This window comes from Mobula birostris, chromosome 3, assembly GCF_030028105.1.
Source record: "Mobula birostris isolate sMobBir1 chromosome 3, sMobBir1.hap1, whole genome shotgun sequence".
Classification (NCBI taxonomy): Eukaryota; Metazoa; Chordata; class Chondrichthyes; order Myliobatiformes; family Myliobatidae; genus Mobula; species Mobula birostris.
In genome coordinates this window covers 227,242,599-227,258,539 of record NC_092372.1, presented here as the reverse complement: position 1 = coordinate 227,258,539, position 15,941 = coordinate 227,242,599, and the positions used below count along the sequence as shown (strand labels likewise).

Genomic DNA, 15,941 nt, shown 5'->3' with positions numbered 1-15,941 from the left:
TTGTCCTCGCTGTCACTAATTTCTCTTTCGGCTCCTCCCACTTCCTTCAAACCAAAGGTGTAGCCATGGGCACTCACGTGTCCCCGCTATGCCTGCCTTTTTGTTGGCTACGTGGAACAGTCTATGTTCCAAGCCTGCACTGGTATCACTACCCCACTTTTCCATTGCTACTTCGACAATTGCCTTGGTGCTGCTTCCTGCACCCATGCTGAGCTCATCGACTTCATCGACTTTGCCTCCAACTTCCACCCTGCCCTCAAGTTTACCTGGTCCATTTCTGACACCTCCCTCCCCTTTCTCAATTTCTCTGTCTTTATCTCTAGAGACAGTCTTTCTATAGACATCTTCTATAAACCCACTGATTCACACAGCTACCTGGACTATACCTTTTCCCACCCTGTCACTTGTACCAAACAATTCTCTCAATTCCTCCGCCTTTGCTGTATCTGCTCTCAGGATGAGGCCTTTCATTCCAGAACTAATGAGATGTTCTCCTCCTTCAGAGAAAGGGGGTTTTCTTCCTCCACATGCGCACGTCTGCCCTCACCCCACCAGGGATAGGGTTCCTCTTGTCCTCACCTACCACCCCACCAGACTTTGCATACAGTACACAATTCTCCGAAACTTCCAACTTCTGCCACCTCCAACGGGATCCCACCAAGCACAGCTTTCCCTCCCCCCCCCACCCCTCACTTTCTGTTTTCCACAGGGATCGTTCCCTAAATGACTTTCTCATCCATTCATCCCTCCCCACTTGATCCTGGTACTTGTAAGTGCGACACCTGTCCCTACACCACCTCCCTCACTGCCATTCAGGGTCCCAAGCAGTCCTTCCAGGTGAGGCGACACTTCACCTGTTAGTCTTTTGGGGTCATCTACCGTACCTAGTGCTCCTGGTGTGGCCTCCTGTATATTAGTGAGACCTAATGTATTGGTGGCCACTTTGCTGATCAGCTAAACTCCGTCCGCCAAAGTAAGTGGGTTCTCTTGGTGGCCACCCATTTTAACTCTACTGCCATTCCCATTCCGACGTGTCAGTCCATAGTCTCCTTCACTGCCATGATGAGGCCACACTCAGGTTGGAGAAGCAACACCTTATTTTCCATCTGGCTAGCCTCCAACCTAATGGCAAGTTCAATTTCTCGAACTTCCGGTAATTGCCTCTCCTTCCCCCACTTCACCATTCCCCATTCCTGTTTCCTTCTCTCACCTTATCTCCTTACCGGTCCATCCCCTCCTTCTTGTGCTCCACCTCCTTTTCTTTCCTCCATGGCCTTCTGTCCTCTCCTATCAAAACCACCTTCTCCAGCCCCGTATCTCTTTCTCCAATCAACTTCCCAGCTCTTTACTTTATCTTCACCCTCCCACACTCCCAGTTTCACCTTCACCTACCACGTTGTACTTCTTCCTCCCTTCCTCCCAGCTTCTTGCACTGACTTCTCATCTTTCTATCCAGTCCCGACGAAGGCTGTTGCTCTGAAACATCGACTGTTTCCATAGGCGCTGCCTGACCTGCTGAGTTCCTCCAGTATTTTGTGTGTACATGCCCTTTTCTCGTTACTGTCACCAGGAAGGAGGCACAGGAGTCTCAGGGCCCAGGCTGCCAGGTTCAGGAACAGTTATTACAGCTCACCCATCGGGCTCCTGAGCCAGATGGGGTAACCTCACTCGCCCCATCACTGAACTGTACCCACTCCTTACCGACTCACTCTTCATCACATGTTCTTGATATTTATTGCTTATTTATTTATTATTATTCTTTTTGTATTTGCAGAGTTTGTTGCCCTTTTCACACTGGTTTTTAGTCCATCTTTTATGTGTCGCTTTTCATTGATTCTATTGTACTTACTGTGAATGCCTGCAAGAAAACAAATCTCAGGGTTGTATGTGTCATAGTCATACTTTATTGATCCCGGGGGAAATTGGTTTTCGTTACAGTTGCACCATAAATAATAAATAGTAATAAAACCATAAATAGTTAAATAGTAATATGTAAATTATGCCAGGAAATAAAAGTCCAGGACCAGCCTATTGGCTCAGGGTGTCTGACCCTCCAAGGGAGGAGTTGTAAAGTTTGATGGCCACAGGCAGGAATGACTTCCTATGACGCTCTGTGTTGCATCTCGGTGGAATGAGTCTCTGGCTGAATGTACTCCTGTGCCCACCCAGTACATTATGTAGTGGATGGGAGACATTGTCCAAGATGGCATGCAACTTAGACAGCATCCTCTTTTCAACCACCACCGTCAGAGAGTCCAGTTCCATCCCCACAACATCTCTGGCCTTACAAATGAGTTTGTTGATTCTGTTGGTGTCTGCTACCCTCAGCCTGCTGCCCCAGCACACAACAGCAAACATGATAGCACTGGCCACCACAGACTCGTAGAACATCCTCAGCATCGCCCGGCATGTGATGACATGTATGTACTGTAAATGAGAGATTTCTCGATCAGGCTGAGGCATCCGGCAGCCCTGCGAGGACTCCAAGGAGCGGGTAGGCAGTCAGCTCAGGTGGAACCTCCAGGGGCATCATGCAAACCCGTGAACCGCGACCCTGACCCGGCCCGGCCCGGGAATAGTTTGATATGACATTGTCCACTGACCCACTCTGTGCGCGCTGGGTGACCAGAGATCAGGAATGTGGGGCTAGATGTGAGGAGCAGCCCCCTTCAGTCACTCGGGGGGTGGGGGGGAGTCTGTAACCTCTCACACTCAGCCTGTGTGTGTGTGGGCTCACGTGGACTCCTCCTGAACATAGAAGCAGCTGGTGGACTGGAATTGTGCAATACACTGCTCTATGCAACACCCTCCAGACCAGGTCTCCAGTGTAAAAGGGGATGACTCCCACAGTCTGGTGCTGTCTGACAGCTTAGAACAACATTGTGCTGACCTTTTAATATGACCCAAGATCAATCTAACCCTTCCCTCCATTTTTCTATCATCCATGTGATTAATTAGGGGGAGGGAACGTCGACTCAGACCATGAGAGGCCTGCGTCGGGCATTTTCATGCCTTACAAGGCGCAGATTGGAAGTGATTAATTAAGTCTCTTAAATGTCTCTAATGTATCTGCCTTTACCACCAAGCCTGGCAGGGCATTCCGTGCAGCTACCACTCTGTGTGTTTTTAAAAAAAAAGAGAAAAAAAAACTACCTCTGACATCTGCCCCTGTACTTTCCTCCACTCCAAACACCCTAACATTCTCCCCCTCATATTAGCCATGATTAAGCCATTGGCCTGACCAGAACTTTTCTTAAACTTTTTCAACCAGCAACAAAGAGCAGGAACTTTCTCTTGATCCTGTGGCCTCTTACCTCTTTTCTTTGGCTGCCTGGTGCCCCTCCTCCTTCCCTTTCTCCCACGACCCACTTTCTCTTATCAGATTCCTTCTCCAGCCCTTTACCTTTCCCAGCTATACCCGGACTGTTTAGTCATTTCCATAGTTCCCACCTGGGCTGCTGAGTTCCTCGGGCATTTTGCGTGTTTGCCCAGGACCCTGTAAACTGTTGGGTATTAAATCTCTCTATGTTGCACCTTTTCCAGCAGCGAATGCAGACCGAGATCTCCCAGGTGCCCGCTGGTCTGTGATCCACTATGAGGACTGAGGATGTCAGGGTAAGTGGAGATGTTACTCTGGTTAGCTTAGCACACCAGAAGATGGTGTGGCTGTCCAACCACACAGAATCGGAATTAGGTTTATTATAGGCACGAGGTCCTGCAGGTGCTGGAGGATCCCAAGCAATGGACAAAATACTGGAGGAACTCAGCAAGTCAGACAGTACCTGTGAATGTAGTTTAATTTGCTGTTGTATTTGGCCTCAGGTATTTCCCTTATTCCCATTCTCCACCTCTTCTGACGCAGCCCAGCTGGGCGATCGACTGTCAAAGCCATTGGCCATGTCCGCAGGGGTGAGGTTCACACCGTTGCGGAGGGGGAGGTGGGCTGCCTGTGGGACAGCAGCTACCCCTGCCTGGTGCTGTCGGGGGCTGGTGACCCGCTGAACCAGTGGAGCAGCTCACCGGGGGTGGTGGGGGGGAGCAGTGGCAGGGGTTCCCACAAGGGTGTGAGCACAGGGAACACAATTTCGAGGGGGTGGGGAAGGCAGTGGCATGGGGATGGGCCGGGGAACACGGCAACGAGGCGCGGGCACTGGCTCCCATGCGCCTGGTGCCGCCGGTACATGAACCAGGGTGGGAGGGGGTGAGGGGTGTAGCCAGCCCTGTTCCTGACCCCCTAACGGACCAGTGTGAATTATGTGGCTCCTTGACATAACTGTTGCAAAGAGACAGGGAGGCAAAGAAGGTGTTTGGCACACTGGTCAGGGTACTGAGTACAGGATACTGTGTTGCATTTTAGTTCCCCCTGCTGTAGGAACGATGCCTTTAGAGTGGGCAGAGATCCACAAGGATGTCGAGGGTGTTGGGATCTTATTCAGTCGAGTGCAGGAGACTGAGAGTTGACCTTAGAGAGGTGTAAACAGACACGGTCTGTTTCCCAGGCTCAGGGAATCAAGAACCAGAGGGCAGAAATTTAACAGAGACATGAGGGGAACTTCTCCGCTTAGAGGGCGGTTAATTGTGGAACGAGTTGCCAGAAGAAGTGGTTGAGGCAAGGTACTAGGACAGATACAAGATTCTGGGAATGAAAGGTCAATGTATGAGGAATGTTTGATGGCTCTGGCCCGTTCCTGCTGGAGTTTAAAAGAATGAGAGAGGATCTCATTGAATATTGGGAAGCCAATATAGAGTGGATGTAGAAAGGATGTTTCCAATCATGGGGGAGTCTAGGGCCAGAGGGCACAGCCTTAAAATAGGTGGGCATCCATTATTTCTTTAGCCAGGGGGTGGTGAATCTGTTGAATTCGTTGTCACAGACGGTTGTGGAGGCCGAGTCATTGGGTGTATTTAAAGAGGAGGTTGTCAGGTTCTTGATTAGTCAGGGTGTCAAAGGTTACGGGGAGAACACTGGAGAGTGGGGTTGTGAGAGATAGCACTTGTAGAAAAAGTTGCTGCTTATTAACCATCTCCCACTTCACCTTAGAACTATGCCCTCCAGTTTTGCACCCCCTCCTCCCCAGGGGTGGAGGGTGGGGTAAAACAATGACAACCTGCAGCCTGTCAGGAAAGGTAGAGGAGGCTTGACCCAAAAGCAGAGCAGCGGAGACCATTCAGCGGTGAGCGATAACTCCAATAATACATCGCAAAACAACAAGCCACGAGGGGCCACAAAACGAGAGAGAACAGGAACTAAACACGACAGGGAACAAGGTCAACTTTAGACAGGGAGGGTGAAACTAGGAGAAGCTCTGGGGCCGGCTGGTTCGATAAGTGAACGAGGACTGTGGATGAAAAGTGGGGTTAAATAGGCTGCCGGTGACGTGTCTAGAGTGAGCGGCAGGTGGATCCTATTAGCTGGGTGGAGACTGGGAGGTGAGCATGAGAGTGGGCCCTTGTGTTTTTATAACCATCTATAGAGTCATCCCTCAGCCTCCGTCACTCTAGGGAAACCAGTCCTAGCCTGTCAAGCCTCTCCTCCCCAGTCCACATAATTTTTATTTTGTTTGCACCCTATACAGTTTAGATGTGTCGCTTCGCCGGGATCTTCCACTGCACTGGGTTCTGTGCTTTCAATCGCTCCAACTCTCTTCTCTCGGGAGATTCAGAAGACGTTCGGATCACACGCTGATACTGAAGTGTACTGGGGCGTTGTGCCTTGCTCAGTTACTGCTCTGCAGACTCTTTCCTTATCAACGGCGGGTAATCTCATCCCCACTGTGGATGGGGTCCATTTTTTCTTCCAAAAATATACAAGTATATTTTATTCTTTGTACAGGAAATACAATCAGCGGATGTTTTTATGTTCTTCAGTAAACATCTCCATACTCAAAGTCAGAATCGGGTTTAATATCACTGGCACAGGTTGTGGAATTTGTTGTTTTGCAGCAGCAGCAAAGTACTTGCAATACTTAGTAATAAAAGCTATAAATTACAGTAAGGAATAGTGTGTGTAGATGTAGATAATGATGTGCAAAAGGGGGACAAAAAGTAGTGAGGTAGTGTTCACGGGTTCATTGTACATTCAGAAATCTGATGGCGGAGGAGGAGAAGCTGTTCCTGAAAAGTTGAGTGTGAATCTTCAGGCTCCTGTACCTCCTCCTTGTTGGCCGGTACTGGGTGATGGGGTCCCTTTTATCAGGCGTCACTTTTTCAGGGTGTCCTGGATCCTGGGGAGGCGAGTGCCCGGCTTACTTTAAAACTTCCTGCAGCCTTTTCTGATGTTATCCTCCATTGCCCTGTGTCAAAGGCACTCTCTCTATGCTTTATCGTGTACCTGTGGAATGTTCTGGGGCCTGATTATGGGCCCAGACCATCGGTGTCAAGTGGCAGCTGTCATCTTTTTCCCACAGCAGCCCATCCGGTGGCTGCACAGGATCGGTAAAAGCTGCAGAAAGTTGTAAACTCAGCCAGCTCCATCCTGGACACCAACCTCCCCAGTATTGAGGACATCTTCAAAATCTGATGCCACAAAAAGGCAGTAGCCATCATTCAGGTCCCCATCACCCAGGACAGGCCCTCTTCTCATTGTTACCGTCAAGGAGGAGGTACAGGAGCCTGAAGACACCCACTCAATATGTCAGGAGCATCTGCCATCAGATTTCTGAATGGACAGTGAACCCATGAACACTACCTCAGTATTTTTCCCTTCTCTTTTGCACTAAATTTATAGATGTGTTTATTTTTTTAAATTGTAATTTATAGTTTTTGTTTTTATGTATCGCACTATACTGCTGCTGCAAAACAACAAACTTTGCGACATGCCAGTGATTCTGACCCTGATCCACTGCTCAGCACGTTATCCTGCAGCCTGGGTTACGTCCTCCCGCGATCTCCCAACAAGACTTCCACCTTGCGGACCTGATGGTGTTGGAACTGTGTTCACACGACGACGACGACACCTTCTCCCGATGAAGCAATCCAGGTGAAGAGCAAAACGCCACATCTGCTGAAAGAGTCAGCCGGTCAGGCAGCATCGGAGCAGGAGGAGGAGAGGACGAGGGAGACATAGAAGAGTGCAGATGTTGGAATCTGGATGAATTCAACAGTTTGAGCAGCCTCTGCGGGAGGAAGGAAACTGTCGTCATTTCAGGTCGAACCCAGCATCAGGACAAGAAGAAATAAACACAAGATCCTGCAGACGCTGGAAATCCAGAGCAACACACACAAAATGCTGGAGGAACTCAGCAGGTCAGATAACATCCGTGGAAATGATTAAACCGTTGACGTTTGGGCCAAGACTCTTCAAGACTGGAAAGGAAGTGAGAAGACACCAGAATAAGAAGTTGGGAAGGGGAGGAAGATAGGTAATGGGGAAGACAAGTGGGTGGGAAAGGTAAAGGGCTGGAGAGGAAGGAATCTGATAGGAGAGGAGAGTGGACCACAGGAGAAAGGGAAGAAGGAGGGTCACCGGGAGCTGTCACCTACCTATCACCTCCCCTGGTGCCCCTCCTCTTACCTTCCATGCCGATCAAGATTCTCCATTTAACCTTCTCAATATGTCTACCTAAGAGGCCCCCTGCCTCTATTCCTCACCTGCCAATCACCTCCCCCTGGTTACCCACCTCCACCTCTTTCTCCCATGACCTACTATCCTCTCGTCTCACATTCCTGGCCCTTTAAACTTTCCCACCAATCACATTCCAGCTTCTTACTTCATTCCCCCTCCCCCACTCACCTGGCTTCACCTTCTAGCTTGTTCTCCTTCCCCTCCCCCCACCACCTTATTCTGGGTTCTTCCCCCTTCCCTTCTGTCCTGATGAAGGGTCAGGGGCTGAAACGTCAACTGTTTATTCGTTTCCATCGATGGTGCGAGAGCTGCGGAGTTCCTCCGAGAAGATACCAAGTTTTTTTTTCTCTCCAGGCTGGTGACTGGGTGGAACTTGGGAAGACCGTTTACAAATCTGCGGTGAAAGGAGATACATTCTGCGTCGTGTCAGTGTGCAATAAACCCACGGTTAGCCCACAACTTGGCCGTCTCTTGTTTTAAACGGGTCGGATACCGGGGAGAATGGGTTGGGGTCTGATATTCAAGCAACACACATCAAAGTTGCTGGCACCAGCAACTTTGATGTGTGTTACTTGAATTTCCAGCATCTGCAGAATTGCTGTTGTTTGGGGTCTGATATTTATGTCCTTGGCACAGATAGCTGGCCATGACCTTGATTCCTGTTTGCTAGGTTCAGCTGCGCAGCAGTCAGCTTGCTAATGGCCACAATTAGTCGGTGAGGAAGACTGCGCACCCCCCTTCCTCGCTCCGCTAGGGGGAAAAGTGAATCACATTGTGAGTCCCTTCGTTGACGGATGTTGTGTCCTAGCTGTCTACGTGATACACAAGGCAGAGCAGTACGATATGGAGAGCGAGCTGTTGCCCTTGCAACAGGCTCCCTCTCTTCACGTAGCTGATGAACCCAAAGGGATCGGCAGAGACCGATTCAGTTTGGTACCAGCAGCATCACAGGAGTCGCCAGTCAGCGTTGAACTCAACGTAGGACTGCCTTAGCGACTCCAGCTCGGGACTTTTCCTCGGGTTTATTCCCGAAGCCTTTCCCATGCAAGGCAGTAGAGGTTTGAGATCTGAATTTTCCTTCTCCTGGATGAACTGCTAAGTATGGCTGACAAGTCCCATCTGCCTGGAGTTGCTGGGTTTAAGGTGCCAGTAACCGGCCTTTGCCGCTTTCCCCTTGTCAGGAGAAACAGTTCTGTTGGGTTCAGTAGCTGACCCACACGTGAAGGAGAGGAGTTGGACTTGGTTGTCAGAGGCTATCTGAGGTGCGCACCATTGGGAGCATTTAGTACGTAGTGGGAGCTCATTCCCATTTACCCCCCCCCCCCGCTATGATTTCCTTAAGGAAGCAAATCAGATTACAGCGGAGTGTAATGGAATTCCTTGCTCGTGTGAAGCTCAGAGTAAACGTTAAACGTACAGCAAATTCGGTTTATTGTCATTCAGTCGTACATGCGTGTACCACCAAATGAAACAATGTTCCGCTGGACCAAGGTGCACAACACAGTGTGTATAACCCCTGAGAATGGTGGATACAGCCCAGCCCATCACAGATAGTTCCAGACGATTGACGTTTAGCATGAGGTGCAGTTTTCGACAGGAGTCAAAACATAAACGGTAGAATGTTACTGGCGGAAACCAGAGTGGTGCGAAGATTGTAGTGTGATCTCACGTACACAGAACCGTACAGGCCGTTCAGCCCAAGACATTGTGCTGACCCTGGCAGGGTGTTTCCTGCACCCGCCACTCTCTGTGAAACAAAGCCTAACTCTGACATCCTCCTCTACACTTCCCTCCAAACACCTTAAAATCATGCCCCCTCGTATTGGCCATTTCTGCCCTGAACAAAAAAAGCCTCTGACTGTCTGTTCAGTACCACAGCACAGAAACAGGCCCTTTGGCCCATCTAGATCGATCAATGCCTCTTACTATCCTGGCTGTTCACCAAACCGACCTTGCCGAGCCGTTCCTGTGCAGAAAATCATTCCGAAAGCCAGGAGTTGCTCCAGCTGCCTGTCTCGCTGGGCGCGCATACAGCCCTGTGAAGAGCTCGTCTTCATCACCACACCCAGAGCGTTCCCATTCCCACTAGATCAGGAGTTCCCAGCCCTTTTTGTGCCATGGACCCGCACCATTGACCGATGGGGCTGCCCAGTCTAGGGCAGGGGCTCCTGCACTCGATGCCTGAAGTTAACCCAAGGCTGGACATCAAGATGTCAGAATCGGAAATCAAGTTTCTTTTCGCCGAGGTTTGACGTGAAGTTTGTTGTATCAGTACAGTGTAAGACACGAGGCCTCCGTTGGTCGGGGTCAGCCATGGATGTTGGCCCCCAGCTAGCCAGGGCAGCACGATATGGAGAGCAAGCTGTTGCCCAGGCAGCTGATAATCCAAAGGAACACCAGAGACCCATACAGTTGGGCAACAGCGGTGTGGCAGCCATTGAACTGGACGTAGGACAGGAGTGAGATATGCCAATTTAGGGACTCCAGCTCTGGGTCCCCCCACCCCCCGCCCCGGGTTTGTCACCTGAAACCTTGCTCCTGAGTGGGTACAGCGGCAAGGCAGCAGGGGAGGGCAAGACCTAAAAAAAAGGTACGATAAATAAAATAAGTAGCATACAAAGCGATGCTGAGGAGAGGGCAATGGAGTTCGGCGTCTGAGGGGAAACTCAGTGGCCAGAAGGTTACCGCGACTTAATTTCCAGTGCTATCTGTGAGGAGAGTGTACATTCCTCCCGCAGCAGAGAGTTGGGGAATTAGTCAGCTCCATCATGGGCTCTAGCCCGGGTAGTGTAATTTGGAATGTTTTCTATATTTACCATGAACTGCATTGAACGGCTGCCGCAAAGTTGACAAATTTCACGACATTTGCCAGTGATAATAAGCCTGATTCTGAACCGCGTGGGTTTCCTCCGAGTGCTCCGGTTCTTCCCCCTCCACGATCTAGAGATGTACCGCTGGGTAGGTTAATCGGTCATTATAAATTATGCCGTGATTACGCCAGGGTTAATTAGGTGGTTGCTGGGTGGCATAATTCGTTAGGCCGGAAGGACCTGTCCCACACTGTATCTCTAAATCAGTAAATAAACTGGTAGCTTCAGCGGGAAGGCGATGTGGAAGACGTGACTAGTTCAGGAGTCTTAACAGTGGCAATCGGGACTTTCAAACTCCCGTATCTTCTCCCAAAAGGTAAAAGAGGGAAAAGGGATCGGCCAAAGGGACAATTTTCATTGCTTTATAGAACACTACAGCATAGAAACAGGTCCTTCAGCCCATCTAGTCCATGCTGTACTATTAATCTGCCTAAGTCCGATCAACTGGCACCTTGACCGTAGCCCTCCATACACCACCCCCCATCCGTGTACTCATCCAATCTTAAACGTTATAATCAGACGTACATCCACCGTTTCCTCAGGCAGCTTGTTCTACACTCTCACCACCCTCTGAGTGAAGTTGCTCCCTTCAGGATCTCCTTAAACATTTCACCTTTCAGCCTTAACCTATGACCTCTAGTTCGACCTTGCCCAACCCCAGTGGAAACTGCCTGCTTCTGTTTGTTGTTGTTAAGTTGAGTCCGACGCTTCGTGACCTCATGGACCATAGGGTCCACAGTGTTTTCATGGCAAGATATGGAAGTAGATTGCCAGGCCTTTCTTCCGCACAGACACTGCTGCCCAGGTTGGGACCCAGCTGGGAATGAACTCAGGACTATCTGCCTTGACGTCCAGTGCTGATGCCACCTCACCACCAGCCAGCCCCTGCTTGCTATTGTACACCTCTATCAAATCTCTCCTTATTCTCCTACGCTCCAAGGAATAAAGTTCTAACCCATCTTACCTTTCCCTATAACTCAGGTCCTCAAGTCCTGGCAACATCCTTGTAAATTTTCTCTGCACTCTTTCAATCTTATTAACATCTTCCCTGTAGGTAGGTGGCCAGAACTGAACACAATACTACAAATTAGGCCTCACCAACTTCTTGTCCAACTTCAAATAACACCCCATCCTGTAGTCAATACTTAGTTTTATGAAGGCTATATTGAGTAGCTTAGTTCACTGATGGAAGGAGTACTAACCCACAGTTCGGTTGTCATCGACTTCATTATGTGCCATGTCATGTGACATGGCTAATCATGACGTTTCCATGACCCTAATTGTTCGGTCTTCTGGGTGGTGCTCTGTTTCTTTCAGGATAGTGCCTCTGGACCTATGGAGAGGCATCAGGTTTCGCAGGGGTCTTGTCAATGACAACTTTCTTGGTTTCCTGTGTCATGTTGCTGTCAGTGACATGATCATCACTGAGAGGTAAGTCCAGTGATTGTAATGTGTCCGTCTTGTTGGATGCATTCGACACAGGTGTGTTCTTTGGTTGAGCATCCAGTATCTGATCCAACATGACGTCTCCATATCTGATCTCTAACATCCACAGTGTACATCAGAGGTCCAGTTCCTGTAGTTATCCTACAGGGTGTACACTTGTCCTTTTAGTAATCATGCACTAAGCCTTTCTGTCCAACCTTAAAGCTCCTTGCTGCTTCACTTGGCAACTGGCTGAATTGTTTATTCTGCACTTCCCTCTGTAGATCTGGTTTCAAGAGGTCTACGTGAGATCTCAAATTCCTGTTCATGAACAGCATTTCAGGTGTTTGATCTGTGATTGCATGGACAGAATTCTGATACACAAAAAGGAAATTGTCCTCCTTGTGCTATAGAAAAATGTCCTCCTTGTCCATAGCTTTAATGGACTACTTGAAGGTTTGGATGAACCTTTCAACTAACCCATTCATTGCAGGGTGGGGAGGAGCTGACTTAAAATGTTTGATGCCATTTTTCTTCATGTCGTCGTTAGGTCGCATCTGGAATTTTCAGTTGGCGGACGAATTCTCTCCACGCCGCTCTGCCCCAACACTTGTCCACAACATCCCTAGTCTTGTCCAGTTTGGTCCAATCCTTGATGTTGTCCAGCCACGTTGTTCTTTGCCTTCTTCTTCCTTTCTTTCCCTCCACCTTTCCACATAGCAAGTCCAACAGGATGTTATCTCTCCGCGTAACGTGTCCACAATAAGCAACTTTTAACTTCATGATCTTCTCCAGCAATATCCGTGGTCTATCAACTTCAGACAAAACCCTCTCATTTGAAACTTTCTCTACCCAGCTGATCTTGAACTTTTTGCTGTTGGACTCCGGCCATATTCCACCGAGATACAACACAACACTGGGTGTCATGGGAGGTCATTCCTGCCTGTGACCATCGAACTTTGCAGCTCCTCCCGTGGACGGTCAGACACCCTGAGCCAATAGGCTGGTCCTGGACTTATTTCCATCTGGCATAGTTTGCATATTGTTGTTTGTTTGTGGTTTTTGTATTGCTATATTTATGCTCTATTCTTGGTTGGTGCAGCTGTAACGAAACTTAATTTCCCCTGGGATCAATAAAGTATGTCTATGTCTATGTCTATCTTCAATATTCATCGATAGCACCACATTTCAAAAGCATTAATTCGTTTCATGTCATCCTTCTTCAGGGTCCATGTTTCTGATCCATACCTCAGCACTGACCGTACGTAACACTCGAGGAAGCGGATTCTACTTCGGATGTCTACCTTCCGATTGCATGGTAGATCTTTTAGTTTCATGAACTGGGTCTTAGCCATACCTATTCTCCTTCTGATCTCAACTACACATCTCCCGTCATCCGTCAGACAACTGCCAAGATATTCAAACTTTCGCACCTGTTCAATGTCTTGTCCATTCACTTGTAACAATACCATCTTGAATGAGTCTTTAGTGTTTGTTTTGCTTACCACCGTTGATTTTCTTAGGGTTGATTTTTAGTCCGTATTCAAGGCTTTTCTCATTCACTTTATTCAGCATTATTTACAGTTCGCTTTTGCTGTCAGCTAACAACGCGGTGTCGTCCGCATACCTGATGTTATCCACCTTCCGGCCTCCGATTGGAACACCTGTCTCCTGATGGTCGCATTCCCGAAAAATCCATTCTCCGTAGAGGTTGAACAAATCTGGCGAGCCAACACAGCCTTGCCTTAACGCCTCGTTTATCGCCCAGGGTGATAGCTCATTTTCTACCCTGACCGTCGCTTTCTGTTTCCAATACAAGTTCCTTATTATCTGCACATTCTCCCATCCCAGATCGTACCTGTTCAGCACCTCTATTACTTTCTCGTGTCTTACTTTACCAAAAGCCTTTTCATAGTCAATAAAGCAAAAGTAGATGGTCTTTTGTGCCTCAATGTATCTCTCCATGATGTTTCTCATCGCAAATATTCCTTCCCTTGTTCCTGAGCCTTTACGAAAACCAAACTGTGTTTCTCCAATTTCATCGCTGATTGTACCTTTCATTCCGCCGAACACTATTTTCAACAATAGCTTGACGCAGTGAGACATTATGCTGTGTTCGTTACATTTTATCGTCCTTGGCTTTTTTTGGTAAGGTGATAAATACCGACTCGAGAAAGTCCTCTGGAAGATTTCCTGTCATATAACCGTTGTTTAATATCACTAAAAGGTTCACTTTTCCCTTCTGACCAAGTGATTTCAGAACTTCAGTGGAAATCTTATCTTCACCGGCCGCCTTTCTGACTTTTAGACTCCAAATCGCACTTTCCATCTCTGACATCAACATTTTAGGTTGATTAGTCATTTGATTTAATTCTGGTTAATCCTCAATCCTGCTATCTTCAAATAATTCCGAGATGTACTCAACCCATCTGTCCATGATCTCTTCATGGATTACCACTACCGTCTTCCACACACAGTTGATGGCAGAGTCATTCCTACCGTTGCCGGACGCGACTGTTATTCGTGGCTCCATTAACACCGTTGTTTTGATCCTTTATTGAGACTGACATATTGGGAAATCATGTACTCGGCAGGTTACAGCAGCGGGTTTGCCTTTGTCTTCTGCCGGGTGAGATCACCACCTCTCTTCTCGGTAGATCGTCTGCTTGTAAAGCAACCATTGTCTTCCAAGGTGGTAACTCCTCCGCCTTCTCCACCAGTCTCCTGCTGGGTCTGCTGTTGGCCATCGCTCGTAACCCTGAGCAAGGGACCCTTACCAGGTGCTACCAGCCGGGTCAGCTGGACCTGGGGCGAATCACAAGGGAAAGGTCAACCAAACCGTTAGGCCAACTTAAGGCCCTGCTACACGTGTTTACTTGATACAAATACGAAAAATTAAAAATTAATAATAAGGCATCCGTTAGTCTTGCGAGACCATGGATCTGCACCTGGAAAGTCTTCACTCTCCAGGGCGCAGGCCTGGGCAAGGTTGTATGGAAGGCCGGCAGTTGCCCATGCTGCAAGTCTCCCCTCTCCACAACACCGATGTTGTCCAAGGGAAGGGCATTGGGACCCATACAGCTTGGCACCAGTGTCATCGTAGAGCAATGTGTGATTAAGTGCCTTGCTCAAGGACACATCACGTTGCCTCAGCCAAGGCTTGAACTAGCGACCTTCAGATCACTAGTCGAATGCCTTAACCACTTGGCCACGTGCCCACACTTAAAAAATTAAAATGACAGCAAATAAAACTTCATGAACAGCTGTAATTCTGTTGACATGTATTATGGTCTGTTGTCACTCCAATTTGTTCTGCTGTCTTTTCCGGTGAAGGTAATCCTCCAGGTGGAGATGGTCTTTGCTGAGGTGGTTGACTTCATTGGTATAACCCCTGGCCACTTCGAATGAGCATTTACAGCAATCAGGAACGTGGAGTCATTGAATGGCCCAGCAAAGTCAATATGTACTCTTTGCCATGGTGATGACGGCCACTCCCACTGGTGTAGCAGTGCCTGGGGGTTCACTTGAACTTTTTGGCATCCCAAACAGCTTTTGGCCAAGTCTTCAATCTGTTTATCTATTCCCTCCTCATTAGCATTAAGAAGCTGTGACAGCCTCTGGTTAATGCTACTGTTTGGTCTGCAGTTGCCTGTTGATGCCACATTGAGTGCCAGTCTAGTTGGATTTTCCTCAATCATTCAAATATGAAAGGTGCTGGCCCTCCACTTTTCAATACATAAGGCTCTAACTGCTGTGTTTGGCCTCCATGCATCACGTTTACTTTCATTTTGCCTTTCAGAGAGACTTTTTCACCTGTGTGAGTCTTTAGCATCACTTAGGTCTTCTCTAAGGGTATCTTAGAAAACAGTCGCTTGTTGCCATCCTCTGGAATTATAGACAAAGCTGGCACTGTATCCAGCTCCATTTTCAGTTTTACACCAGACACTTCTATTGTGATCCGTATAATTTTGTGATCTGCTTCAGTAATACTATGCTGTTTTAGGTGTGATAGCACACCTTTGTCAGACTCTGTGTTGTCTGATTCAGTTTCATTTGCTTGGTTTTGTGTTTGAGAGACTTTT

At 48.3% G+C, this 15,941-nt stretch overlaps 1 protein-coding gene across 1 annotated transcript in view; it reads left to right on the top strand.

The window, feature by feature from the left end:
• The window catches only part of LOC140195615 (NFX1-type zinc finger-containing protein 1-like), a 63,587-nt gene extending 55,574 nt beyond the window's left edge, over window positions 1-8,013 (top strand). Inside the window, exons 13-14 of the mRNA XM_072254265.1 lie at window positions 3,544-3,615; window positions 5,577-8,013. Coding sequence (XP_072110366.1) covers window positions 3,544-3,588 — 45 coding nt within the window. The 3' untranslated portion in view covers window positions 3,589-3,615; window positions 5,577-8,013. The remainder of the gene's footprint in view (window positions 1-3,543; window positions 3,616-5,576) is intronic.
• Window positions 8,014-15,941: the final 7,928 nt, after the last annotated feature.